The sequence below is a fragment of the Ooceraea biroi genome, chromosome 10, assembly GCF_003672135.1.
Source record: "Ooceraea biroi isolate clonal line C1 chromosome 10, Obir_v5.4, whole genome shotgun sequence".
NCBI classification, from domain to species: Eukaryota; Metazoa; Arthropoda; class Insecta; order Hymenoptera; family Formicidae; genus Ooceraea; species Ooceraea biroi.
The window spans coordinates 13091497-13117102 of record NC_039515.1 but is presented as its reverse complement, the minus strand read 5'-3'; the positions used below and the strand labels follow the sequence as shown (position 1 = coordinate 13117102).

The 25606-nt window shown below is 29.8% G+C and overlaps 7 protein-coding genes across 21 annotated transcripts in view; 6 read left to right on the top strand and 1 right to left on the bottom strand.

Moving 5' to 3' along the window:
* Positions 1-25606, top strand: part of LOC105286029 (mannosyl-oligosaccharide alpha-1,2-mannosidase IA) — a 738960-nt gene that overhangs the window by 307586 nt on the left and 405768 nt on the right. The window lies entirely within an intron of this gene.
* The window catches only part of LOC109611385, an 89453-nt gene that overhangs the window by 37731 nt on the left and 26116 nt on the right, over positions 1-25606 (bottom strand). The gene's annotated exons all lie outside the window — the stretch shown is intronic.
* Positions 389-5512, top strand: LOC109611414. Of its 4 annotated transcripts, XM_020033866.2 has the most exons (10): positions 389-1784; positions 1872-1991; positions 2183-2300; positions 3714-3975; positions 4188-4301; positions 4503-4593; positions 4670-4815; positions 4913-5045; positions 5136-5165; positions 5423-5512. In XM_020033866.2, exons 1-10 carry the CDS (start codon positions 1641-1643, stop codon positions 5429-5431), a joined length of 1167 nt encoding a protein of 388 aa, XP_019889425.1. In that variant the 5' UTR covers positions 389-1640; the 3' UTR covers positions 5432-5512. The 4 variants fall into 4 exon arrangements, 3 of the variants coding, with proteins under 3 accessions (XP_019889425.1, XP_019889424.1, XP_019889423.1); XR_002193792.2 differs by having other exon boundaries at positions 4913-5165; XM_020033865.2 differs by having other exon boundaries at positions 390-1784; positions 5136-5493.
* LOC105286048 lies at positions 5143-8927 on the top strand. The gene is made up of 9 exons (XM_020033860.2): positions 5143-6034; positions 6145-6264; positions 6525-6642; positions 6757-7018; positions 7078-7194; positions 7551-7641; positions 7765-7907; positions 8193-8325; positions 8570-8927. Exons 1-9 carry the CDS (start codon positions 5648-5650, stop codon positions 8618-8620), a joined length of 1422 nt encoding a protein of 473 aa, XP_019889419.2. The 5' UTR covers positions 5143-5647; the 3' UTR covers positions 8621-8927.
* On the top strand, positions 9034-16825 carry LOC105286035. Of its 7 annotated transcripts, none has more exons than XM_026972989.1 (11): positions 11905-11991; positions 12855-12987; positions 13195-14224; positions 14329-14448; positions 14538-14655; positions 14747-15008; positions 15092-15208; positions 15372-15462; positions 15820-15965; positions 16360-16489; positions 16611-16825. In XM_026972989.1, exons 3-11 carry the CDS (start codon positions 14084-14086, stop codon positions 16662-16664), a joined length of 1179 nt encoding a protein of 392 aa, XP_026828790.1. In that variant the 5' UTR covers positions 11905-11991; positions 12855-12987; positions 13195-14083; the 3' UTR covers positions 16665-16825. The 7 variants fall into 7 exon arrangements, 4 of the variants coding, with proteins under 4 accessions (XP_026828791.1, XP_026828788.1, XP_026828790.1 ...); XM_026972988.1 differs by lacking the exon at positions 11905-11991 and having other exon boundaries at positions 12895-12987; positions 13195-13773; positions 14019-14224; XR_003407072.1 differs by lacking the exons at positions 14329-14448; positions 14538-14655; positions 14747-15008; ... (3 more) ...; positions 16360-16489; positions 16611-16825 and adding exons at positions 9034-9747; positions 9855-9974; positions 10055-10172; ... (3 more) ...; positions 11109-11254; positions 11371-11407 and having other exon boundaries at positions 11615-12987; positions 13195-13652.
* On the top strand, positions 17265-21365 carry LOC105286027. Of its 2 annotated transcripts, XR_003407073.1 has the most exons (10): positions 17265-18523; positions 18625-18744; positions 18840-18957; positions 19045-19306; positions 19377-19493; positions 19628-19718; positions 20149-20294; positions 20472-20601; positions 20727-20864; positions 21282-21365. XR_003407073.1 is itself a non-coding variant. In XM_011350648.3 (9 exons), exons 1-9 carry the CDS (start codon positions 18377-18379, stop codon positions 20811-20813), a joined length of 1218 nt encoding a protein of 405 aa, XP_011348950.1. In that variant the 5' UTR covers positions 17265-18376; the 3' UTR covers positions 20814-21365. The 2 variants fall into 2 exon arrangements, 1 of the variants encoding a protein (XP_011348950.1); XM_011350648.3 differs by having other exon boundaries at positions 20727-21365.
* On the top strand, positions 19232-25148 carry LOC109611419. Of its 2 annotated transcripts, XM_026972926.1 has the most exons (10): positions 19962-21957; positions 22221-22351; positions 22500-22619; positions 22712-22829; positions 22910-23174; positions 23245-23361; positions 23514-23604; positions 24035-24180; positions 24479-24608; positions 24729-25148. In XM_026972926.1, exons 1-10 carry the CDS (start codon positions 21747-21749, stop codon positions 24780-24782), a joined length of 1383 nt encoding a protein of 460 aa, XP_026828727.1. In that variant the 5' UTR covers positions 19962-21746; the 3' UTR covers positions 24783-25148. The 2 variants fall into 2 exon arrangements, with proteins under 2 accessions (XP_026828729.1, XP_026828727.1); XM_026972928.1 differs by lacking the exons at positions 23245-23361; positions 23514-23604 and having other exon boundaries at positions 19232-21957; positions 22910-23136.

Sequence of the window (25606 nt, the reverse complement as noted above, 5' to 3'; positions counted from 1 at the left end):
CATCGATCTCCGCCAGTAAAGTGAAGTGACTTTTGTGCCGACATAAATATTCTTTAAATACCGTTAACAATAGTATCGCGTCGCGAATAAACACGTATGTGCAAAGTATAAAGTGTAAAGAACAAAGTGAAAAGTGCAAAGTACAAAAAGAAGTGAAAACTGAAGAGCAACCGATGAGAGATTCCCAGCTGAAGAGATTACAGATGGTCGGTCAATTTCATCAGTGGCTGTGATGGATTCTATAGGATGTCATCGCTCATTCGTGAGTGCTCAATTTTACCACTTGTAGAATAGTAATAACGCATGCAGTAATTTGTAAATCACACTGAAAGATTCACAATGAAAGAACTAAATATTTTACACTTTTACACTTGCATTCAAATATCCCAAATCAAGCTCAAATATCATTTCCCGCAAGTTTTTATTTACGCGACATATACTATAATATCATTATCGCAATTGCATCGCTATCACGTGTATGAGGCCGGTGCAAACGCTAAGCTTACTACTGTTCGTGATACAGAGAAGCATGAAATCTTGCAAACTCGTCATGGATGGCATTTATTCGGTGTGGTTGGAAAATTTTACTACGATAATTTGCGTTGCGGATACGATGATAAATTCCATTTCTACCTTGTTCTAAACAGACAAATTTACTTTCTCAGCTTGCAAGCATGTTATCTCACTTCACGGTAATTTATTCCGCGCAACAATAAGACCCGTAAGAAAAGAATGGACACATAGAAACTGAATCTGTATTCGCGCGCGAGAAAATAAGTATTTTAGAATATTTTATTATTCAGAAAATTGAATCTCATCTCCAAAATAGATCATATGCCACTAATCCGATAATTAATTTAATAAGCTTGTTTTTGTTTATGATTATTTTATTAATATAATAAATAGCATCTCACACACACTCTCACGTCTCGTACTTTTATTGCACTATGTATACGCATTTTTATAGTAATATGAAATCATTAACTCTTACAATAATTTACTTTCTACTACTATCTTAAAATAAAACAGATATTATGTGATAAACGTGACAGCTGGGAAAGATAAATTTAATTGTTAATAGCGCGATTAACAAACATCGTTGTACGTTATACAATCTCCCTCTTCCGAATCAATGATGCGTACTTTACCTTACGTCTTTTACATTATCACTAATGACTTCACCAAGTCTTGAAACTAGACCAAGTTACAAGGAACGATGTTGCTCTTCGAACGAGTGAAATGTGAATGTAACGTGCTGGAGCGATATAAACGCTCCATTCGCTACTGCGTCTGCGTCATTTTTACTTGGAGGTAAAAAAATATACTCGCTTGTGATCTTGGAATATGTAATTTAAGTAATTTAAGTATTCACGCAACACGTCTTTTGCCATTAACATCATGTGAATGGTGTGACAAACGGACCTATACACTATTGGAAAAATTCAACAAAATAGAGACACGAAAATATGATACTTTTCTTTAATAGCGCTTCAATTTTGTATAATAACTTTAATACGACGCAAATTGTATCATTCGCGTGGGGACTATAAAGTACAGAAAAAATAAAGTATGTTACGAATGATCAAAAGAACTCGTTTAAAATTGCGAGAAGGTAAACGTATTCCGACCATTGAACAAATATGGATTTCGCAGGAAAGCGCTATTATAACATACATCGTATCCTTTTGTCTTCAATTGGTTTGTGGCCGTATCAGGATCCAAGAAAGAAAACGATTCAAAGAATCATTTCTTCTGTTATTCTCATATCCTCTGTCATTGTTCAGGTATCATTGTTTAAACGTATTTAATTTTAAGCGTATTTAATCGGACAGCAAAGTTGTTCGATTTGAAGCGAACAATATCATTTTCAGTTAATGAAATTTCTCACAACTGAATACAGTCTGGATCTTCTACTTAAGGTTCTATCATTTACAATACCTTGCATAGTGTTCGTGTTGAAATATATTTCTTTTAGCATTGGTACTGAGACAGTAAGTGAACATATTATATGTATATGTATATAGTTATATTATAATAATAAGTTATATAGTAAGTGTAGTGAGTAGTTAAATGTGACAGGATTTAGAAATACAAAACAAAGTAAAATATATACGATGTATTTTCTCTTAATCGTATCGATCGATTTTTTGAATTAAAGTAATAGAATTTGAAAACTCTACAGGTGAAAGATCTCATGGAAAATATTATAAACGATTGGAGTTTGTTGAAAACCGAAGACGAGTTTGAAATTATAAAGAAGCATTCCGATTTTGGACGATTTTATACGATGCTCTTCACATGTAAGAGATAATTTTTGATTTGACATTTCTGTAGTTAATTTCAAAACTAAAAAAACTTCACAAAGATAAAAAAAAGTACGCCAAGTAGATAAAAAATCCCACCTTGTACGTAACAAAAAGTTTAAAACTATTAAACTATTTGCTACTAACTATTGTGTAAAACTGTAAACTATTGTGAGGTGGGATCTCATTGCTTTTTGTAAATTTTTTTATATTTTAAGATATCTCAAATCCGCTTGCGCAGTCTTCTTTAGAATCATTTGTTTACAGTTCCATTATTGCGATTGCAGTTGCTACAAACAATGAAAAACTATTTTAAAACGAATACGTCGTTTGTAGTTACTGTCTTAGATCTTACAAACGAAAAATGTGGTACTGTAATTGTTAAAAATATTATTATTTTTTGGCCAGTGCATCGTTTGTAGCTGATTTCCGAGCAACTGCACACTCGAAATAATGGAACTGCAAACGATTCTAAAGAGGACTGCGCAAGCGGATTCGCGATATCTCAACAAATGGCAAAGTTAGCTTTTTGCAATTTGTTTAATTGTTTATAACGAATTTATAATGATGTAATATATCGAGATAGAATCCATGGAAATACTTGCGGCTGTACATTTGCGCGTATCGAATGTTTAGTTACATTATAAAGTCGATGGATACTCTAGCGGGAGCGTAGTACTCGCGGCGCCACCAGATGGCTATGGGGCGTTCGGCGTACTCGTGCGTAAGATGTGCGACTGCACGCATATAAGTCAGCCGTGGGGAGCACTCATCCCTTTGGGAGTTTATATAACTATGTGCAGTTACGATAAGAAGATGTTAAATATTTCTCTCTATCCGCTGAGATAGATGGTGGGGGGTGATTCTCAATCTTGTCTTCTTTAGATCGTTTGTTAGATTCCTACATTTCCTCAATTTAATATTTCTCACGTTCTCTTTCGTTAGATTCCTAACATTCTGTCACTTTAATATTTCTCAGGTTCTCTTTCTTTAGATTCCTACATTTAGTAAATTTTACGTTCACGACGGTATTTCGTTAGATTCCTACGTTTGTCAATTTTTTATTTTTTCTAGTTAAAATTTTTTCCAACTTCGCCCCCTTTCTCATCCCTTTAGAGTTATTACTCGGACTCACTAATATTTAATTACAACTTAATTCAAATAAATAAAAATAATCTAATAACTTCTAATATTTAATTACAACTTAATTGAAATAAATAAAAATAAAGTGTTGGAAGATGGATTAACTCACACTTTTGATCCACGATTTTCGGATAATATTTTATCTTTTAGTATTTACATTATCGAAACTAATGCGAAATACATTGGAAAGCAGTACAGCTTTCAATTTTCAGCTGAACAATATGACAAAATATATCAAAATCATTATCGTTTTTATTATACTTTTAGTGGCTGTGTATTCTGGTCTCAGTGTTTGCGTAGTGATTCAACTTGCGCCAAATTTTCTTGACTTCGTAGCACCACAAAACGAATCGCGGCTACATCACATACCGATAACTGCAGAATACTTTGTTGATCAACAAAAATGCTATCTGCCAATTCTGTTGCACATTGATGTAATAGCTGTCGTAGGATTCACTACTGTGATGTCTACTGAATCGTTATTTGCCGCGTTCGTACAGCATGCCATTGGAATGTTTGCAATTGCTAGGTAAATATTAAATTAAAAATTAAGATTTTATTCACTTTATGGTAAAAATATTAAACGGTGAATATTCAAGTATATTGTAAATATATTGCACATTGTATTTAATTGCATGTATAATACTCATCATTTTGTGGAATAATTTTGTTTTTAGTATGAAATTAATTAAATTTTTTATTTTATAACAGAAAAGTTAGTCCGTTACATTCGATTTTCAGTTACAGAATAGAACACGCATTTGATGAAGTGTTGGGCATTAACATGCCAAGAAAGAATTGTCCGTACTGTAGAAAAATAATAAATGCCATATACATTCACAAGAGAGCTATTAAGTTGGTACCTTTCAAAACTTTGTATTGATTATATGTATAATAAAATCATTTAATCTTTCGTTATCAGCATGTATATAGGCAAATGTATCTCGCAGTTAGCTTCAACTAACGAGGAATAAACTGAAAACAATTTGTTTTTAACCATGAATATTATAACAATACTCAATGTAATTTATTTTCAAAATATTTATTTTATTCAAGATTTGTCGAATTTCTGAGATCCAGTTTTGCTATTTCATATATCTTCCTAATCTGCTTGGGAATTGCCTCTTTGACTGCTAATTTATTTCGCGTAAGTTCACTCATCCGTACACTTGTATTGTATAAGGCATAATCATAACGAATGTACCAGTTGATTTCTATCACAGCTTTTTCTAACTTTACGATGTATGGATGATTTAGAGGAATTTATTATCACCACATTATTCGTTTTCGGTCATGTTTATTATATATTCTTGGGCAATTATACTGGTCAGAGAGTAATAGATTACAGCACAGATATATTTTACAAAACGTAAGTAAGTGCTTTGTAAAGCATGCACATGATTATCTGACTTCTTCTGTTCCGTGGTTTAAACAAATACAATTTCTGTAACATTTTAAAAATATAGGTACATGTCACAATGGTACAATGGTCCGTTGCACGCGCAAAAATTATTATTATTTATAATGCAACGAAGCATGAAAAGCACTGTCATGTGTCTAGGGAATTTATTTGTTCCATCGTTGGAAGGTTTCGCAACGGTAACTACTTACATTGACGAAACTATGACGAAACTTAATTTTTATATATTATTCATTTCGTAGATGTATAAAGCAAGTTTCTTATTTCAGATTACCAGTATGTCATTCTCGTACTTTACGGTAATTCATTCTGTTCAATAATCACATCAGGAATAACAATTTCAGTCGCATATAATAACACACACTTTAATATAAAATTTAAGAGTTTAAAAAATATATGAAGCGTGGAGCACATTTGCTTTATCAAACATGATAATAAATAAGAGCTTTAAGAAAATGCATCAACATTTTCCTCTTCATGTTACTAAAAAATCGAAAAATATGTTAGTTCTAGTCTAGTGATTGATTTATCTTTAAATATTTGTACTTACAAATAGGTGATGTAAGATTGATTTTGAAAACGCATTACACTAAAACTAAACTTGACGTTGTACTCAACGAATGAGAATACAAAATGGGAAACAGAAGAAAAGTTCGAAAGTTTCATGTGTAAAGCATCAAGCAAACTGAAGAATGTGCTCGCAGTTGCGCCTGCGTTAAACGAAAAATAAACGCAAGCATTTTCTTTACATATTTAAATAATAAAAAAACTATAGTGCTATATGTATGTGTGTGTGTGCGGCAATTTATGTTATTATAGTTGCGTTTATGATAATACGTTCTTTTTCTGCTACCGCTCTAGAAAATTGATCAATTGTCCCTCATTATCACTTATTTCGATTTTATATCGCTTAGAGGTAACTATAGAAAAAATTGTCTGCACGCGAGGGGTGATTCCTCCCCTTAGGGAGGGTGAAAATAATCTTTCTCGTATACGGAATATAGTCATGTCTCTGCCAAAGTGTGAGATGGACTTCGCTGGAGAACGATACTACAGGTTCAACAAGATTCTTCTGAATTGTTTCGGATTATGGCCATCGCAGACAAGACGCGTAAAAATTCTGTTTGTATTCTTCAGCGCCATATTCTTCTCCTTTATTTTTGTGCAGGTATCCTGACCATCTTGTTCGAAACGTTTGTTAGAGTGCGTGGTGCGTCTGTGTCGTACAAGATAAAATTCGTGTATATAAATTGTTATCGATGTGATTGTTATTTGCAGTTCTCTGCGTTAGTCACTTCAAAGCGTGATCTAGATCTGGTTCTTAAAGTTCTTTCCCATGTCTTGCCTGTTCTCATCTATACTATGAACTACAATGCTTACTACTTTAATGCCAAGAAAGTAAGTTACACTTCTAACCCCGCTCCCTCTGTCTCGCACATGATTCATAAATTTTTTTATCTATTAATTCATTTATTTTCTAAAAGTGTGCATCAAGAAAATCTTTCGACGCACGTTTCTAATAAATCGTAATAACGTGCATTTATGTTTCAATTTATGCGTGTTAAATGTGGAGAAATGTATAGCCATAATTATATACAGTTTCAAAAACTTAATTGTTATTTATTATTTATTAATGTCAGCGAGTACATCAATTATAGGTCAAGCTGATGATGACTGAAGTATGCAACGATTGGAACGCATTAGATGACAAGAGAGAAATTGAGATAATTGAAAAATATACTTACTTCATGAATATCTATACGATTAGTATTATGGGTAAAAGAAGGAAACATATTTATGAATTCCATTTGATTCTCAAGATTTATCGAGATTGATCGAACGTGAGATTGATACTTATTTAAAAGAATTTGCCTTATCAATGTTTCATAGTATTCCTCTGTATCTGCATGGTACTCTTCGTTTTTCTGGAAATTTGGCCTATTATGCTCGATTTTGTTGTACCATTGAATGAATCTCGACCACGTAAGATGCACGTGGTAGCGGAATATTTTATCGACCGTGAAAAATATTTTCCTTTCATGCTGTTACACGAAATAGTAGCGTGTTTAGTAGGAGGCGTAACACTTTTAAGTACTGGAACGATATGTATGATTTATGCTAGTCATGTCTGTGGCATGCTAAAGATCGTCAGGTGAGATAATCTTACGATAGATTTCTCACACTACTAATTAATATAAAAACAATTTATAGTTTCCGCATAGAACATGCATTAGGAAAAAACGTACTGCAACATTCCACCTCTCAGGTAGAACGAATAATATGCGGCAGAATAGTTCGTGCTGTAGAGTTACATCGAAAAATTCTGAAGTGCGTATTCGATATTGCATTGAATAAATTTTGATCATATTGTAATGTTCGTGTTATGTTTTAGTAAAATATTTTAATAATTCTGAATATTTCCCCGTTGATTGATTACACTCCTTAAGTTTTGGCAGTGGATATTCTATATACATGCTAGAAAACAATTTTAAATATATAGATGTGGACAATATTTATGGATATTTAAATCAAGTCAATCAAAATAATTGTTAGATTGCAAATTCGCTCCAAACCGTTTTATTATATTAATTGTGATCTCCAAATTATATATATATATATATCTTGAATATCAATCTTGAATATCCACGTAGATTACTTTCTTTTTTACTTTGTCTTTTTTTTAGATTCTTTGATTTTATGATATCAACTTTTGTAGTACCATTTGGTATATTAATTGTTATTGGAGTTACCTCTGCAACCGTTAATTTATATCGCGTAAGTACACAGTATTTAGTTCTTTACTAAAACATGAGTTATCTAAATAAAATAGATATAGATATGTCCAACATATTAGAAAATTATACTAAACCGCGGTTTTAGTATATAATAATATTACAGCTTCTTCAACCGAGTACCATGAAAAACATATCAGAGTTCACTTCATCTCTCATGCTTCTAATTATGCATTTTCTTTATATGTTTGTGGCGAATTTTATCGGACAAATAATAACGGATCATAGTACTGATATTTATAATACAACGTAAGTATTTAATAAAATTTTGTTGTAATGTATTTTGTTGCAAAATCAAAATTTTGATAAGTAATTTGATAGAGTAAATATAAAAGCATGCGGCAATAGAGGTATGAATTTTAAGTGTGATATTATTAATCGTGTGATAGCTACAAATTTCTATATATGTTATAAATATGTAACATAAATGACCAATAGAATTTAATTTATAACCAGATAGAAAATCAAGATTACGAAACTTTATACACTACATTCGTGACATTAATATTAATGAAATATTTTTAAACTTGATAGGTGCAATGTATTATGGTATGTTGCTCCACTGTCGTCACAAAAAATATTATTATTTTTAATGCATAGGACTATGAAAAGCGTAAAACCAACTATTGGCAATCTGTTTGTGGCATCATTAGAAGGTTTTGCCACGGTAATGTACTAGCAATTAACTAACACAAATATTGGCCAAAATTAAAAAAAATTACGCAGATCCGAATTTTGAAATCACGATTTTCGTATAATTTGCATAATTTATGAGTATATAATCAACTAATAAAAAATACTATTACACTTAAATCCAATTATAGTACGTACAAAAATACAAAAATTATATATAAGAACATAAATACAAAAAGATAAAATATCATTAATATCATCAATATCATCAATTTTAGCTCTCTACCACATCGCTATCTTACTTCACGATGCTTTATTCTCTACAATAATAGGAGATAAAATCAGAAATACTAGTAGTCATCATGCTGACATGCTGATATGTAACGTCACAAATATGATTTAACAGTAATAATGTATTAGAAATTATCAAGTATAAACTTATGTAAATAATATTGAGATTTTTTAATACTTTTATTAAAAATGTCGTAATTATTTATATGTTATTTATATAGCACTGTAGATACAATATTATCAGTAAGACATCATCTTATTAGACATTGTATTAACGATTTCTTAAAGCTGTATAAGTTTTGTACAAAGATGATTTTTAATTCTGACAATAAACATTTCACTTGCATGTATGATTTAATTTTATATAGTTTAGTTATATAATTCCAATTTTGAGTTTCCCGATTTTGCTTTGTAATTTGTTAAACTTTCAGTTAAAAATATGGATATAGTGCACTTGTTAGAATCAATATTAATAATTTCAGAATTAATATTTCAGTATAAAATTTATATTTTTGATCGTATTGAAATATAAATAAGTTTTATACAAATAAGATAATTTCTATTCAATATTTGTAAAAATTAGAATATCATGTAATTGTCACTGAAGAGAGAGAAAAAAATTATTTCGAAATAGTTATACTTTATAACTTACAACGAAATACCTTTCTGCTCATCTCGAAATAAAATGATCCGTTTAGTCCGTGGAACAATGTTACGCTGAAACACGCTTGCGCCGAGTACTATACTGCGCCGATCCAAATTGCAAGATGTATATTTTCTTTTAATGCTAATCTTTTCCGTAAGACTCTATTTTTAATGTAGCGCGACATTAGCGAAAGTAGTGAAATTACAGCACCTTTCGCTTCTCACCGCATAACTATAGAAAATTGCTAAATTATATGATATCTAGTAGGAATTTCACAGAAAAAAAGAAAATTCAGGATATTTAGTAATAAGCCAAGTTCTATTCGAAGCATTTGCGACATTTTCATTCGTAAACATACTCCATCCATCGTGCAAAATGGTTTTTCTTGGCGAGCGCTATTACAATATTTATCGGATAATGTTGACGATCATCGGCTTGTGGCCGTATCAGTCGTCGATCATTGTGCAAGTACAGACAGCGTTCTTCTTCGGTGCATATAGTACCTTTCTCTTTTCTCAGGTATTTTACGGTTCTTTTCCTTTTACATTTGATGTTTTGTGCGATCTTTTCATTTTAATTACTAAATAAATTTAGCAACATTGACAGTGCTTTGCTATTTATTGCAGTTAACAATATTTTTAACGACAACTTGCAGCTTGGAAGTTATTATTAAAGAGTTGTCATATATTTTTATCACTATGCTGTATATTATCTGCTATAACTCTTTTTATTTTAATGCTAAAGAAGTAAGTGTCATTCGCAATTTTTTTCAAATTTTAATTTCTGCGAATACGCAAAAATTATGAAACAATAATTTAAATATCAGATAAAGCAATTATTGGAACAAATCAAATTAGACTGGAATACAATCGAAGATAAAGATGAAATTAAGATATTGGAGAAGTACGCCGTTGAAAATCGTCTTCTTTCAATGATTTTGATTAGTAAGTAAATTATAAATTATATTATCAATAAATTATAAATTAAATTAAAATACATATAATTGTTAACATAGATCTATCTATTGTAAATGGTATTGTATTAAATCGTCCATCATATCGATTTTATTTCATTTTTATTGCTATTAATATATATTTCTAGTTCTTTTTAGCTTTTCTATATTTTTTCTTCTTATTGTCGAACTGATACCGGTTATTCTGGACACTGTTGTACCGATAAATGAATCTCGACAACGCAAATTACAAATCGACTTTGAATTTTTTATCGACGAAGAAAAATATTTTTATGTTTATTTAATACATGAAATCACAGTGGTATTGATCGGTGTTTTTACGATGCTTGCAACGGGAACATTACCAATTGCATTCTTTAGACACTGTTGTGCAATTTGTAAAATCTCCAGGTAAATGTTTGCCGTTTTAAATTTATTACTGAAATAATTTATCTTGAACTTAAACACTGATTTTACACGACTTGTTTTTATAGTAATTTAATTGAGAATACTGTGACTAAGCAAACTCTTCAAGTTTCTTCTCACCGGAAAATATATATAATGTATCAAAAAATTAGTCGTGCTGTTCATCTCCACAGAAAATCTATTCAGTCAGTCTTCATAATTAATAAATATCTTAATTTCTACTACATACATAATATAAATTAATTTTACTGTAAAGATGTAAACTCTTTATGTTCTCTCGTATATCTTACATGTAAAATGATAAATTATATTTTTTATCGCTATATTGAAGGTTAACCAAATTCTTTATGAAAACTATGAACAAATGGTATTTTGTTTTGCTGATGATCTGCGCAGCATCTTTAAGTTGCAATCTTCTTCGAGTAAGTGATATATGCACGTGTAATTCCTGATTAGTTACGAATTGAATTATGATTGTTAATGTAATACATCACTCTCTTAGCTACTAAATGCGGCAACAGTGTTAAATGAATTTTCCGAATTAATAATTTGTTTCGGTACAGTAATGGGCCATTTTCTAACTATGTTCATACCTAATTTCATTGGACAATCATTTATCGATCACCATGGAGAGATGTTTTATGCTGCGTAAGGGCATACTTTTCAGAAACATTTAAATCAAATTATTGATTGAATGAAACTTTTTGAAATATGAAGTATAAATGGAATGGAACAATTTTTTTAAATAGCTACTTTCTTTTCAGAATGTTTATATTATAATGTTAGATGTAATATACGAGGGTAGGTTGAACAATTTTCGGCCTGACGAAGAAAACGCACATGATTTTTAGCTTTTTTTTATTTTTCAACATAATCCTCTTTCAGCTCAATACACTTATTCCAACGATATTTTAACTTTTTTATGCCATCTGTACGATTTCTCTAAACCTTCAAAATGAGCATTAGTTTCATCGATTACTTCAGTATTTGAGACAAATCTTTTTCCAGCGAGCCATTTCTCCATGTTTGAAAGAGGAATAAAGTCACGGGGGGCTATGGTGAATATGGTGTGTACAAAATCAACCCGACACGCAATTTATGCAATTTTGCGATTGCAATTGAAGAAGAGTGAGCTGGTGCATGATGATGGAAAAGCACTTTTTTTTCTTTGCCAAATAAGGACGTTTGGTTTTAATAACATCGTTCAATTGATCCAGTAATACTCTCCGTTGATGGTTTTTGCTTTTTTCCAGATAATCGATGAGTTCAATACCATGAAAATCTCAAAAAGTCGCCATCCTTTCCGGCTGATGGAACTATTTTCGCCTTCTTTGGAACATTTCCACCTGCTTCTACCTATTGTTTTGATTGTTGTTCCATTTCTGGTGTGTAATGGTGAATCCGTTTCATCAACAGTGAAAAAGCACTGAAAAACATTAGTTGGATTGCATTTAAACATGTCTAAACACTCCTTAGAAATGTTCATTCGAATGCATTTTTGATCGACTGTTAGCAAACGCGACACTGATCTCGCTAAAAGCTTTTTCATGTACAAATGCTTATGTAAGATGTTGTGAACGTGATCATTTGAGATGTTTGCAATGTCAGCAAGCTCACAGACTTTCACTCGTCGATCATTCAACACGGCATTATATTTTTTCAATGATTTCATCAATCGTAGCGATTTTTGGGCGACCTAAACATTCATCATCATTTATGAATGTACGATCACGTTTAAATTCAGCAGCCCATTTCTTAACAATTGAAAATTGATGGTGAAGACTCTCTCAAAGAAATGAATCAAGTTTGGTTTTTATTTCTGTTGGTGTTAAACGAAGTATTTTATCATTGCACAATTCAACTTTATCCATTTTGAAAAAAATCAAAAATTGTTTGCTTTACACGATCGAAATAAAGAAATTAATGAACGCATCTGAAATTCTGACAGTAGCTCTCTGCAGGATCAAAATTGTCAAAAATTATAGCACTTTGATACTTCTGTCGTCATCTCCATGTTAGGCCGAGAGCTTCTCGAACTACCCTCGTATTTGTCATCATAATGTAGTAGTTGTAAATATTTAAATTATTTCTTGCAGATTTTGAAGTTTGTATATTTGTGTATTCATCACATACAGTTGGAATGAATAAAATAGGAATTTCATATAATATTTGAACACAACGTTTGAACAATGTTACTAAAAGTAACTTTCACAAATTCTATTAATTTGTCATTTTTGTAAATGTTTAGGTATAATACAATGTGGTATTTAGCACCGTTACCGATACAAAAATTGCTGCTATTTGTAATGCAAAATTCTATGAAGGCTCACGCACTACTCCTTGGTGGTATTTACGTGTCATGTCTAGAAGGATTTTCTACGGTAATAAGTGTAATTGTAATATGCAGGAAATTAATTTTTCAGGAAGACAATTTGGTTTGCTCGTTCTTAGAAAAATTAGAAAATTTGTATTGCGCTTAATGTATTCATAAGGAAATAATAATAAATCAATTGCCATATGCAACATTTATAACTTAATAATATTGCTTGTGTATATGTGTGATGTAGAAAATAACAATATTTTTTTAGCTTGTAACCACATCAATATCGTACTTTACAGTAATGTACAGTATGACGACGAAACAATAAGAAAATGTTTATTCCTTGTAGAAATTTTAACGTAGATAAGTTTGAATAAATTAAAACTGGAAGAAATAATTGAAAATTCTTAGGTATGTGATTGTTTTCTTAAACCCACAATTGCTTAAATAAAACAATTATTTAAGTATAAATGTAAATATCTTTACAATATTTTACATACATCTTATAAATATATTATATAATATATATCTAAATTAAATATTTCTTATTAATGATTGCATAAAATTTTGTTAGAGAGCAAGAGTCAGAGACCAACATTAATATAGTGAAAGTAAAATTTTATTTTTAGCGTTTGTGGCACATCTAGAAAAGAGACTATATAGCCGAAAGTGTACTGATGTAATTTACTTTAAAGCACGGAATCAATAAATAAATATGATTAAAAATAAATTAAGACGTACTACGTCTCTCCCACATTCAAATGTAATTCTTGCGTAGTTTGAAGTACTACTAGTCCTCGATCGAAAAAGGCAGTCAACTGTGCTTCCGTCCATCTAAATTTAATAAGTAAAATATGTATACTCTTTTTCTCTTCATTTTCTCATACTTATCTATTTCATGAAATTTAGACTCTAATACGGCGTATTATTTAAATTGCTGAATCTATAACACATGCAGTACAATTATGGAAAATTGTTACTGGAGCTATAGCACTTGCAATTATGGAAAATTGCTAAATTACACAACATTATCAGTCTCATCTGGCTCTATCGCGTATACAATAGGAGTTGTACAAAAAAATATTATTTTAGTATGCTTAAGGTAACATCAGTCGACGGTTCCATCGATAAAACTGTTCTAACAGACATTGCGCAAAATGGTCTTTGGAGAACGCTATTTTAATATCCATAGGATTATGTTTACGATTCTGGGTCTGTGGCCGTATCAGAAACAAAAAATTTTACGAATTCAAGCAGTTTTCTTCTCCAGTGTTTTTTTTTCGTTGGTTTGTTTTCAGGTATTCTCCATTTATTTCTCATGCGCGTCACGTGCTGAGATAATTTTACTGTGAAATAAATTAACATATTCTCATTTTCGATATTATGTATGTATCCTTTGTAGTTAACGCCGTTAGTAACGACAGCATGCGATGTGGAGTGTATCATAAAAAAAGTTTCGTATATTTGCATTACATCTGTTTATATTTTAAATTACTATTCTTTCTACTTCAATGCTAGAACTGTAAGTACTACTTGTATATTATGTCTTTATATAAAAATTTTAATCAAGTGTCACGTATTGTCACGTATTTTTTGATCTCGTGAAAATAGATAAAGCAATCACTTGAACACATGCAGTTGGATTGGAAAATGCTTGAAAACAAAAATGCAATGAAAATATTGGAAGAATACATTTACGAAGCTCATTTGTTCACATTAATCGTATTAAGTAAGAGAATCACAAAGCATTAATTTTTATTTTATATTATCTAAGTTTTTCAATTTGGACGTTACGCATATTTTACTCTTATCATTTCCAGTTCTCGTTATCTCGGGTGTATCCGTCTTTATTATATTCGAATGTATACCTGTTTTCCTTGATGTGTTTCTACCGTTAAATGAATCCCGATTACGTAAAACCGAGATATCCTTTGAATACTTTTTGGACGACCAGCAATATTTTTTTCTATACGTAATACATGAATTCATAGGGCTATTAATCGGGTTGTCATCGATGAGTATCACTGGATCGTACCTGCTTGTGATAGCGACACATACTTGTGCAGTATATAAAGTGGCTAGGTAACCATGCGCATTACGTTTTTTGACAAAACAATTCATCTTCAGATATTGTCATCTTCAGATTTTACGAAAATTGTTTGCAGTAATTTAATGCAGGGAACCGTGACCGAACATGTTTTACAAATACCTACTCCTCAAAGAATGTACTTCATGTACAACAACATTCGTCTTTCGGTTCACATCCATAGAAGAAATATGAAGTTGGTTTTTTTCACATAAGTTGTCCATTTATCATTGTTCTTTGATTGTACAATCAATCTCTATTTGAACAAATATTTCTGATTCAAATAAATAAATAAATATTTGTAGTTTTGACAATAATTAGATGTAAAGTTGCTAGACAAATCTTTTCCGTTGTTAAAGGTTCATTGATGGCATACTACTTTCACTTCAATTTTGGTATTTCCCTTTGGTAATTATTGGCGTAGTGTCCTTAAGTTGCGTTTTCTTCCGAGTAAGTCATCACATCTATAATATATGTGATGTAATATAATTGTTAATATTAATATATTAGTTTATTTTAGTCTGCATTAAGCTGAAAAACTAGATGTAGACAATTTTAATAATTTTTGGATAATAATTGTTTTTTATAATATTTATTTTTTGTTTATAATTATGAATTAAAAAAATATATTTATCAGAAAATCTGTAAAAGTAATAACTAAAAGGTAATTCAAATACGTCATTTTGAGAATTATGGACAATGAAGTTTTTATTAAAAATTTTGGTATATTTTACTTGCATTTGATATATTTTCACGTTGCACATAAGATCAATTAATTTATATAATATCATTGTATTTATTTTGCAGCTATTTAATGCTCTAAAGCAGTTAAACGATTATTATGATTTTGTAATAGCAATCATAGTTTTTTGCTTCCATTTTGTGTATATGTTTATGATGAATTTTTTTGGACAATTAATTACTGATCATAGTGCAGAAATGTTGAGTGTGACGTAAGTAATGCACGTATTTGCATTCAAATGCAAATTTTAATGTGTGATAACATAATTTTTAATAATTTGCCTTTTTGTTTAAGTTGTTACTTATTTGCAATACAAAACGCATGTTGGTAATTCCACTATGTAATAAAATTGCGTAATTACGTAATAAAACATTACATGACACAACGATAGATTCACTATTAAATTAATTAGATTATTAGATTAATTAGAGCGTTTAGTTTCTGAAAAAGTATATTTGCTTCTTCAAATTGATTATTATTCTTATTTTCTACATAAATTTATCATATTTATTATTTCGTTTCTGTTGACTTAAATAAAGATCACGTCATTTGCAATCAGTCCTCAACTTTTATTACACTATCTTATCATTTCTTCAAATTTATAGGTATAATACATTGTGGTATTTAGCTCCAATAGAAATTCAAAAATTGTTATTATTTATGCATAGTTCTATAAAGGATCATAAATTAGTAACTGCCGGATTCTTTATTCCGTCTATAGAAGGATTTTCTACGGTAATAAATACTACGTAAATATTAAAAGAAATCATTTAATAGATATATTTAGCAGTTAAAGAAATGTATTAATAATGAATTTAAGTGTTATCGTTGATAAGAAAAACAATTACTTTTTCAGCTCATAACTACAGCAATATCGTATTTTACTGTAATGCATGCAATGCGATCATAATGATCAAGTATGATTATGAAATAATGAAGAAAATTTAGTTGTTAAGAACAGCGTTTCATTGAGTAAAAATATTTGTACTAAAAACAAATGATTAGAGTTTTGTAGGAATGTAGACCATATTACAAGATGTATAATATACTCTCAAGATGTGTAGTTGCTACAGATGGATCATTTTCGATCTAACATATTGTTTTATTACGCTTGATAAAATAGACAGTATATTCAGTTTCCTGTTTTATAATTTGTTAAATGTTATATAAGAAACATTTATTAATTATTATATTCTGCTTAATGATATACTCATTATTAAAATAGATTGTTCATGCTCTAATTATTCGTGGCAAAATGTTAACGAATCTTTTCTAATTATATTAATTAATATGATAATAAGAATCTCTTAATTCATTATGATACGATAATATATGTTAAATATAATTTTTAAAAGACTTTTGCAAGTTAATTGGAACAAATTATTAATAGTAATAATGAAATTATTATACTCGTAATAAATAAATGTATATTTATAACAATGTTTGTTATATAATTTATAATATATTGTAAAACATAAAAACACAATAGATGAGAAAAATAAATAATATATGCTATATTCTATGCACATATTACAAAAATTACTCGAAAAATTTCGAACATTTCATTAAAATAAAAAATTAACTAATTACGTTACCTGGATATAATTATGAATGCACATATGCTATATGTACAATATATATATACAGGATGTCCAATAATGGGCAACGCTTATAAGATGATAGAGTTGAATTAAGTAAAAAAAGTCCTGTACCATTTTCCAAACAATCATGTAAAATTTTAAGATAATAAATAAGAAAAGTTAGATTATGTAAGAAATTGTAATATATTATATAATAAGGGGAACCAATAAATATATATTATATAAGAAAAGTTGGGGCAATTGAGGGCGTGTTCCACGCACCGAACCAATACGGTGATGGAGAATGCTCTCGGTACGCTGCGCCGTATGATTTATCAACAAGAACAAATATGTGACAAGGAGAGAAAGATAGCGCATCACTGACATTCTTTTCTAATAGTTTAGTTTGTAATAGGTCGCTGTCATGCTTAGAAATATTACGCTTATCGCCTCGATATGCGAGATGCGCTCTCATTTGCCAATACTTTTTATATTTAATATCTCAAAATTTTATGTGGGTATTTGATAAATGTTGAAAGATTTTTTATTCAACTCAACCTGTTCTTACCTGATATTGGTACCTTCATTGCCGGATACCTTGACATATTGATGCTATGTCTTATGTCGAAACGCATTCTTGAACGTCTCACAATAGACTGATCTCTCAGTCGAAAACGGTAGTTCAGTGCGCTTGCGCTTATATGAATAAAAAATGAAAACTGTATGTATGAAATTTCCTGCAATTTACTATTAAGACTATGGGACTATATTCTACAATTTACTTATTGTGCAAAATATGTACGTTTAATATAAGACGTAATAATATTTTTGCATTTGATGTATCTATAGTGCTATTTGCTTTCACGGCACTTTCACAATCATGAAAAATTCTTAAATTATGGAAAATTACTAAATTACATAATATTCGCTTTTATATTACCTTAAGAGCAGTAGAAATTTTACAGAAAAGAAAACATTTAGTATATTATTGAAAGATCAATTGGTTGTTTGGTTGACAAAAGTGCTCTATCCGTCGTGTAAGATGGTTCTCTTCGTTCGGGAACGCTGTTTTAAGCTGCATCGACTTATGTTTACGATTTTGGGATTATGGCCATATCAAAATTCATGTATTTGGCGACTTCAAGCAGTTTTCTTTTTCAGTGTATACAGCAGCTTTTTAATTTTTCAGGTATTTGTTTGACATATTACTTCTTATGTAGTATGCTTATATATGTATTATATATAAATAAGATTGATATATTGTTATCTCGATCATGATGCTTTTTATAGTTAACGACATTTTTAACGTCAACGTGTAACATTGATTGTATCTTTAAAAAATTTTCTTATATTTGTATTACCATAGCGTATATTACGAATTATTATTCCTTCTATTTCAATTCCGAAACTGTAAGTAACATATGCACTTTTTTGCTCGTTACATAAAGTTTCTCAAAATTCTAATTATATAATATATTACAAATAATAGCAATATTTAAAAACAGGTAAAGCAATCGTTGGAACACATTCAGTTGGACTGGAAAATGTTGGAAACTAGTGAAACAATAAAAATATTTGAAGAATATCTTTTCGAAGCTTATATTCTCGCATTATCTGCATATAGTAAGTGAATCAGAAGTGAAGCCATCATCTCTTGTTTATGATTTTATTAAAATAGTATTCTAATCTTGATTAACATATTTTTTCTAGTTACTCTTATAGTGGGTTCATTTGTATTAATTTCTTTTGAATCTACATCTGTTATTCTTGACGCTTTTATACCGATTAACGAATCCCGACCACGCAAACTTGAAGTGGATTTTGAACTTTTCGTCGATCAAGAGGAATATTTCTTTTTGTATTTGATACAAGAAATGCTAGGAGTGGGGATCGGTATGTGCTCGGTAATTGCGACTGGGACATTCTTGGCTACGATAGGAAAACATTGCTGTGCAACATATAAAATTGCTAGGTTAACACGCACACTATTTTTATTAATAATGGAATTTATCAGTTATTGGCTTTATCTAAATAATTTTCAGTTATTTAATCCAAAATACGGTGACCATCCATACGTTACAACTTCCTGCTCCCCAAAGAATGCAAATTATGCATCGGAGCATTTGTCTTTCAGTTCACATTCATAGAAGAACCATGCAGTTAATTTACATACAATATATTTATCATTAATCATGCACATTTACCTTTATATAAATAATCTTTTGCGCGTAAATATAGTTTTTACACAATAATTAGATATAAGTTACTGCATAGATGTTTTCTGTCGTTGAAGGTTCTGCAAACGTATATTAATTTCGTTTCATTTTTGGTATTTCCCTCTGCTAATTATTGGCGTATTATCCTTAAGTTGCGTTCTCTTTCGCGTAAGTAATATATACCTTTTAATATAATATAATTTCCATTTCTTATCTCATTATTATCATTTCTTATCTCGTTTGTTCTAAGCTGTTTTAAGCTTCACGTTACTATTGCGGACAAGTTTAATAAGTTTTATATAAAAACATGATTACATAAGAACATAGTTGTACTCACTCAATAAGTAAAACTGAACTAAAAACTTCAATATTACATTATATATTCAATCTTCGCAGATAATCTGCATTACTAATAACGATGTGTTCCATTTACTAAAATAATATTTAATACTTCAGAACTTATAGTTAGGATAATTGAAGTTTCCTCACTGACACATGTGCTACATTTCTTCTTTTGTTTTTTAAGTTCTTGTATGTATAGAGCATGTTACTTCTAATGATACGTTTGACTTCTATATAATACAAATTGTTTTTATAGCTATACAATGCTATAATGCAGTTCAATGATTTCTATGAGATTTTAATATCTTGTCTACTTTTGTATTGTTATTTAATATATATGTTTGTGGGCAACTTTATTGCACATTCTTATAGCGAACACAGCGGAAGAGTATTAGAAGCTATGTAAGTATTGTATGAAAATATACGAAATTTAGTATATTCCGATCACTTGTATCGTTTTTACGTACATATGGTGCAAGTTGTGACTATAATTTTCAGATAAACACTTTATGCATACCTTTTAAAATTCAGTATAGTTCAGTGTTGTAGGTATTAATGCATTGCTTCTTTCAAGTTTAGGTATGACACTCTTTGGTACGTAGCGCCATTACCGATTCAGAAATTGTTCTTAATTATGCAAAAATCTATACAGAATCATAAACTAGTAATGGGTGGTCTTTTTGTACTGTCTATAGAAGGATTCTCTACGGTAATAAATGTTATGTGTATGCTACCGAAAATAACTAAAATCGATTTATTTGGCAGTTCAAAATTCTTGTCGATGACTGTTTAACTATTAATCATGGCCGATAAGAAAAACACTTTTTGTTCTAGCTTATTACATCGGCTGTATCATATTTTACTGTCATGCATGCTATGAATGATCATGATACTGAAGGCAGACTAGTGAAGAAAATTTAGTTATTAAGAATACCTTTTGATTCCATAACAATAATTATTTCAACATAAATGGTGAGAGCTCTCTAAAATTGAAGTCATTCGTATTATACGATGCATATCATTTTCAATATATTTATTTGGCACAAGTCGACCATTAGACACTAAATTATTTTACTATATTTGATATATATAAATTGTATATTGACATATTTGATAATATAAATTGTATATTATATTGGGTTTCGTGCATTATAAAATCCTGTTAGTTATGATAGTTTAATAATATACTCATTATAGAAGCAGATTATTTTAACATTGTAATCAATTGTCATAAGGTACTAACATGTCTCTCAAAATTCAATTTATATTAATACGATAATCAGAATCTATTAATTTACTATAATATGTAATATTATACTAACTTATAATACATGCCCATAATGAATAAGATTGTATTTATAATAATATTTATCATACAATTCACTTTAGTGCACAAAACCAATAAACAGAACAGAATATAAACAATAAGCGATATATTTTATGTACATTACAAATACTATACTAGAAGAATTCCAAAATTTGTTATAATGAAATATTAATCGGGATATGGCTTCAGATGTGCATACGCAACTTCAGTGTTTTATATTTTCATTAATAGTATTGTATCTGTACAATAATAAACAAATAAGGTATTAATACATTACGTTAAAATATTCACGTAGATATACAGAAACACTATAATGAAATAATCTTTTCTATTAGTTCTCTCATAGTTGGCATTATTTTTAGATATCACCGTTTTAATAGGAATTCTTTTTTTATATATAGATATTTATATATAGAAATAAAATATAATTATATTTTACTTTATGCATAAAACGTGCGCGTATACTTGATGCCATTTTTGTACATATTTAAAAAAATAAGATTATACTAACATAATTAACTGGACACATGAGGAAAGGTAGCCAGGATGCACGTGCATATACCGCCTTATTTCACACTGAAGTGTACACTTCGGTGGCACAAGATCGACTGACGCATAGAAGGCACGGCTGCCTAGTGCGCTTGCGCTTAGATACATTGAAGAATGAAATATCTCTTTTTCTAATTTCTTTTTTACGTCTGGCAATTTACGTATTACGTGAAATATCTATTTTATATGGTACATCGATATTTTCACATTGTTTAGTACATTTACAGCACGTTCTCATCTATGTTTCATCGTATAATAAAGAAAAATTCCTAAACTTTAAATTTACATCAATTTCGTCTTAACATAAGATAATTATAGAAGATATTATAGTAGACGATATTATAATAAAATTTTGATAAGAAAGAGATGATTTTCACTGTCTTAGTACGAAGTCATTCGGTTTTTCATTGACAAAGCTGCTCGCTCCATCACTCTAAAAATGGCATTTGCAGGTGCACGCTGTTTAAAGCTTCATCGAACTCTGTTTATGATTGTGGGATTATGGCCATATCAGAAACCATTTATTTGGCAAATACAAACAGTTTTCTTTTTCGGTGCATACAGCTGCATGTTATTTTCTCAGGTATTACTGTGATCTAATTCTTAAACGCATTACACACACACACACACACACACACACACACACACACACACACACACACACACACATGCTTTATTTTGTTAAATATTTTATTATCATCATTAGAATTCTGCCTTTATATTCTTTGTAGTTTACGCCGTTCTTAACGACGACTTGTAACATGGAGTGTATTCTAAAAAGATTTTCTTATATTTGTATTACTTTCGTTTGTATTTTGAATTACTACTCATTCTACTTCAATTCTGAAGCTGTGAGTAATTGAGATTCATCTTTTTGTGCATTATATGAAATTTTCAAACATTCTGCTTCTCGTATACTACAGATTGTGGCAATTAAAAACAGGTAAAGCAGATGTTTGAACATATACAGTTTGACTGGAAAACGTTTAAAAATTGTGACGCAATGAAAATATTTGAAGAATATCTCTCAGAATCTTATATTTTCACATTATCTCTGTGCAGTAAGCGAGCGAATCGGACATGAAATTATAAGATTTTATCATTTTAATTCAACTGCTACTTAATTTATGTGTTTTTCTAGTTTTGTTTTTAATAGGAGCATCTTTCATTACGATTATGGAAAGTAAACCTATCATCCTTGATGTTATTGCACCAATGAATGAATCTCGACCACGAAAACTTGAAGTAGATATTGAATTGTTCGTCTTCAATGAAGAACAATATTTTTTCTTTTTATTAGTGCTGGAGGGAGTAGCAGCAGGAATCGGTCTTTGGTCGCTCCTTACGATTCTAACGTTCATAACAACAGTAACGAAACATTCATGTGCAACATATAAAATTGTTAGGTTAACAGGCGCACCATTTTTCTTAATAATAGCGTTTATCAACTTTTAATATTATCTAAATTGTTTTCAGTTCTTTAATCCAAAATACAGTAACTGTCCATACGCTACAACTTCCTGTTGCTCAAAGAATACAATACATGCACCGGAATATTTGTCTTTCAATTTACATTCATAGAAGAACATTGGAGTTAGTTTCCAAAAAATGTTAATATGTTTTCTATTGATTGTGTGTATTAATCGTTAATATTCACTCTAGCGTGAATAATTATAGCCAATAGTTTACAGCTTTGACAGTAATGAGATATAAATTTACTAAATAGACATTTTTTGGGGTTAAAGGTTTTGCAAAGGCTTGATACTTTCGTTTGATATGTGGTATTTCCCGTTAGTTTTAATTTGCGTACTGTCTTTAAGTTGCGTTCTATTTCGCGTAAGTAGTACTTCTTAATATAATACATTCCACCACTTATTTCATGTTTGTTTTGGATTAGGATTACGGGCAATCTTCAAAACTTTTATACAATTGGAATATGATTTGTGCAAGAATCATTCTAGATACTTAGTATACACCTGAACCAAAACTTCTTGTATTGTACAATTCTTCTAGATCATATTACTTACATTATTGTTGCTGAGGTCCACTTTTTCATTTTGCTAAAGTACTACCTAATGAAAAAAGTAATTATTTGTGACAAGTGTAAAAACCTCGAATTCGACGATGGCACTGACACTGTAATTTTTATTTTTTAATGTTTTGTGTTTGTAAAGTACGTTGCACTTATAATACCTATAATATATAATTAAGTAACATACAATATCATTTACATTATTTAATTATATTCACTACAAAATATTTGTAGCTATACAATGCTATAATGCAGTTCAACGACTTGTATGATATTTTTGTACCTTGTGGAATGTTAGTGTGTTATTTGCTATATATGTTTATGGCAAATTTTCTTGCACAGTCTTACACTGAACACAGTGTAGGAGTATTAGAATCGACGTAAGAAACATTATATGAATAATTTTATATATTTTATAATATAACTGTTGTATTAGATATTTTGTTTCTGATACTATTTGCACTAATATTGATTTGTACAAATATAAATAATAATATATAATATTTGTTACTATTAATAATTGGATAATTATAATAATGAAATACAGTGTGTTCTCATCACATGTGTCATCGCGTGTATCTGAGCTGCGACTATTTTCTTATTTAATGTTTCATACTCATATTTGTTAAAATGTGATCTTCGGTAGAAATATTAATGCATTGTTTGTTTAATATTTAGATATGATACTCTTTGGTATGTAGCGCCATTACCGATTCAGAAATTATTCCTAATTATGCAAAAATCTATAAGGAGCCATGAAATAATGTTGGGTGGTCTTTTTGTTCTGTCCGTAGAAGGATTTTCTACGGTAATATATCTTATGTATACACTAATCTAAGTAATAACTTGGATGTATTTAATAATTGAAGATACTTGTTGAGAATCATTTAATAATTACTGTCCATACGAAGGAAAATTCTTGTTTCAGCTTGTGAGTTCAGCTGTGTCATATTTTACTGTTATGCACGCTATGCGTTTATGAGTATAAAGTGACGAAGAAACAGCGAAGAAGATATAAGTTATTCAGAGCAATGCTTACATGCTGTATAATTGTTCTTACAATGATAAGTGATGACAGCTTTTATAGAAAAAAAGGAGCTATCTTCGTTATGTATACTTCAGAAATATATATAATTGGAACGTATCGATTTTTTCAGGCAAGACATTATATTAAATTTGGCAGTATAAATTGTATTTTAGTACTTAATGTACTTAATGTACTTGTTTTCTTTTTGCGGAATATTATTTGCTAATTATTATACTTTATAAAACATGCATTCCTAAGTTTGATGTTGTAATTCTATATTGTAATTAATTATGATGCGTGATAAAATATTAATATACTGTTTCATTGCTCTACTTAATATGACAACCTCAATCATTTAATTATGCAATCATGCAATCATAGTATATGATGAAGAGACACGAATATAATGTCTCGCGCCAAGTTCACGCCAAGAAGCAATGCTCGGGCGGCGAGATTCCCCGTAGCTTTTTACGCGAATTGTAGCTTTAATTCTTCTAAATCATCACTAATTATTATAACTGATATCCATTTGTGAATTATGCCAAAATAGTATCTTCGCATGATTGGATATCAAACTGTATATTTATAAAAGTGTGATAGTCATACATATACCTTAGGGTTTCTTTAAAAAGGTACAAGAAAGTCGTGTATGCCGAGTACACGCGCCGCTGGGTTTTATTGAAAAGATACCATTGATATACAACAAAAGGAATGTTCAAAACACCGTAAAAATGTTACATAATTTTTGTCGTAGATTTGGAAAAAATATTGTACAAAAT

Excerpts from the sequence above, each read along its gene's own strand:
- LOC109611414 (XM_020033864.2), top strand. The coding sequence starts at position 1,641 with ATGGATTTCGCAGGAAAGCGCTATTATAACATACATCGTATCCTTTTG. Across the intron at positions 1,785-1,871 it reads TATCCTCTGTCATTGTTCAG|TTAATGAAATTTCTCACAAC; the intron begins GTATCATTGTTT and ends TATCATTTTCAG. Across the intron at positions 2,301-3,713 it reads TTATACGATGCTCTTCACAT|TGGCTGTGTATTCTGGTCTC; the intron begins GTAAGAGATAAT and ends TTATACTTTTAG.
- LOC105286048 (XM_020033860.2), top strand. The coding sequence starts at position 5,648 with ATGTATGTGTGTGTGTGCGGCAATTTATGTTATTATAGTTGCGTTTAT. Across the intron at positions 7,195-7,550 it reads TTACATCGAAAAATTCTGAA|ATTCTTTGATTTTATGATAT; the intron begins GTGCGTATTCGA and ends TCTTTTTTTTAG. Across the intron at positions 8,326-8,569 it reads CATTAGAAGGTTTTGCCACG|CTCTCTACCACATCGCTATC; the intron begins GTAATGTACTAG and ends CATCAATTTTAG.
- LOC105286035 (XM_026972987.1), top strand. The coding sequence starts at position 9,604 with ATGGTTTTTCTTGGCGAGCGCTATTACAATATTTATCGGATAATGTTG. Across the intron at positions 9,748-9,854 it reads GTACCTTTCTCTTTTCTCAG|TTAACAATATTTTTAACGAC; the intron begins GTATTTTACGGT and ends TATTTATTGCAG. Across the intron at positions 11,255-12,854 it reads GGAGAGATGTTTTATGCTGC|GTATAATACAATGTGGTATT; the intron begins GTAAGGGCATAC and ends GTAAATGTTTAG.
- LOC105286027 (XM_011350648.3), top strand. The coding sequence starts at position 18,377 with ATGGTTCTCTTCGTTCGGGAACGCTGTTTTAAGCTGCATCGACTTATG. Across the intron at positions 18,745-18,839 it reads TCTATTTCAATTCCGAAACT|GTAAAGCAATCGTTGGAACA; the intron begins GTAAGTAACATA and ends ATTTAAAAACAG. Across the intron at positions 19,719-20,148 it reads TAAGTTGCGTTCTCTTTCGC|CTATACAATGCTATAATGCA; the intron begins GTAAGTAATATA and ends TTGTTTTTATAG.
- LOC109611419 (XM_026972926.1), top strand. The coding sequence starts at position 21,747 with ATGAGGAAAGGTAGCCAGGATGCACGTGCATATACCGCCTTATTTCAC. Across the intron at positions 23,175-23,244 it reads GCAACATATAAAATTGTTAG|TTCTTTAATCCAAAATACAG; the intron begins GTTAACAGGCGC and ends AATTGTTTTCAG. Across the intron at positions 24,181-24,478 it reads GTAGGAGTATTAGAATCGAC|ATATGATACTCTTTGGTATG; the intron begins GTAAGAAACATT and ends TTTAATATTTAG.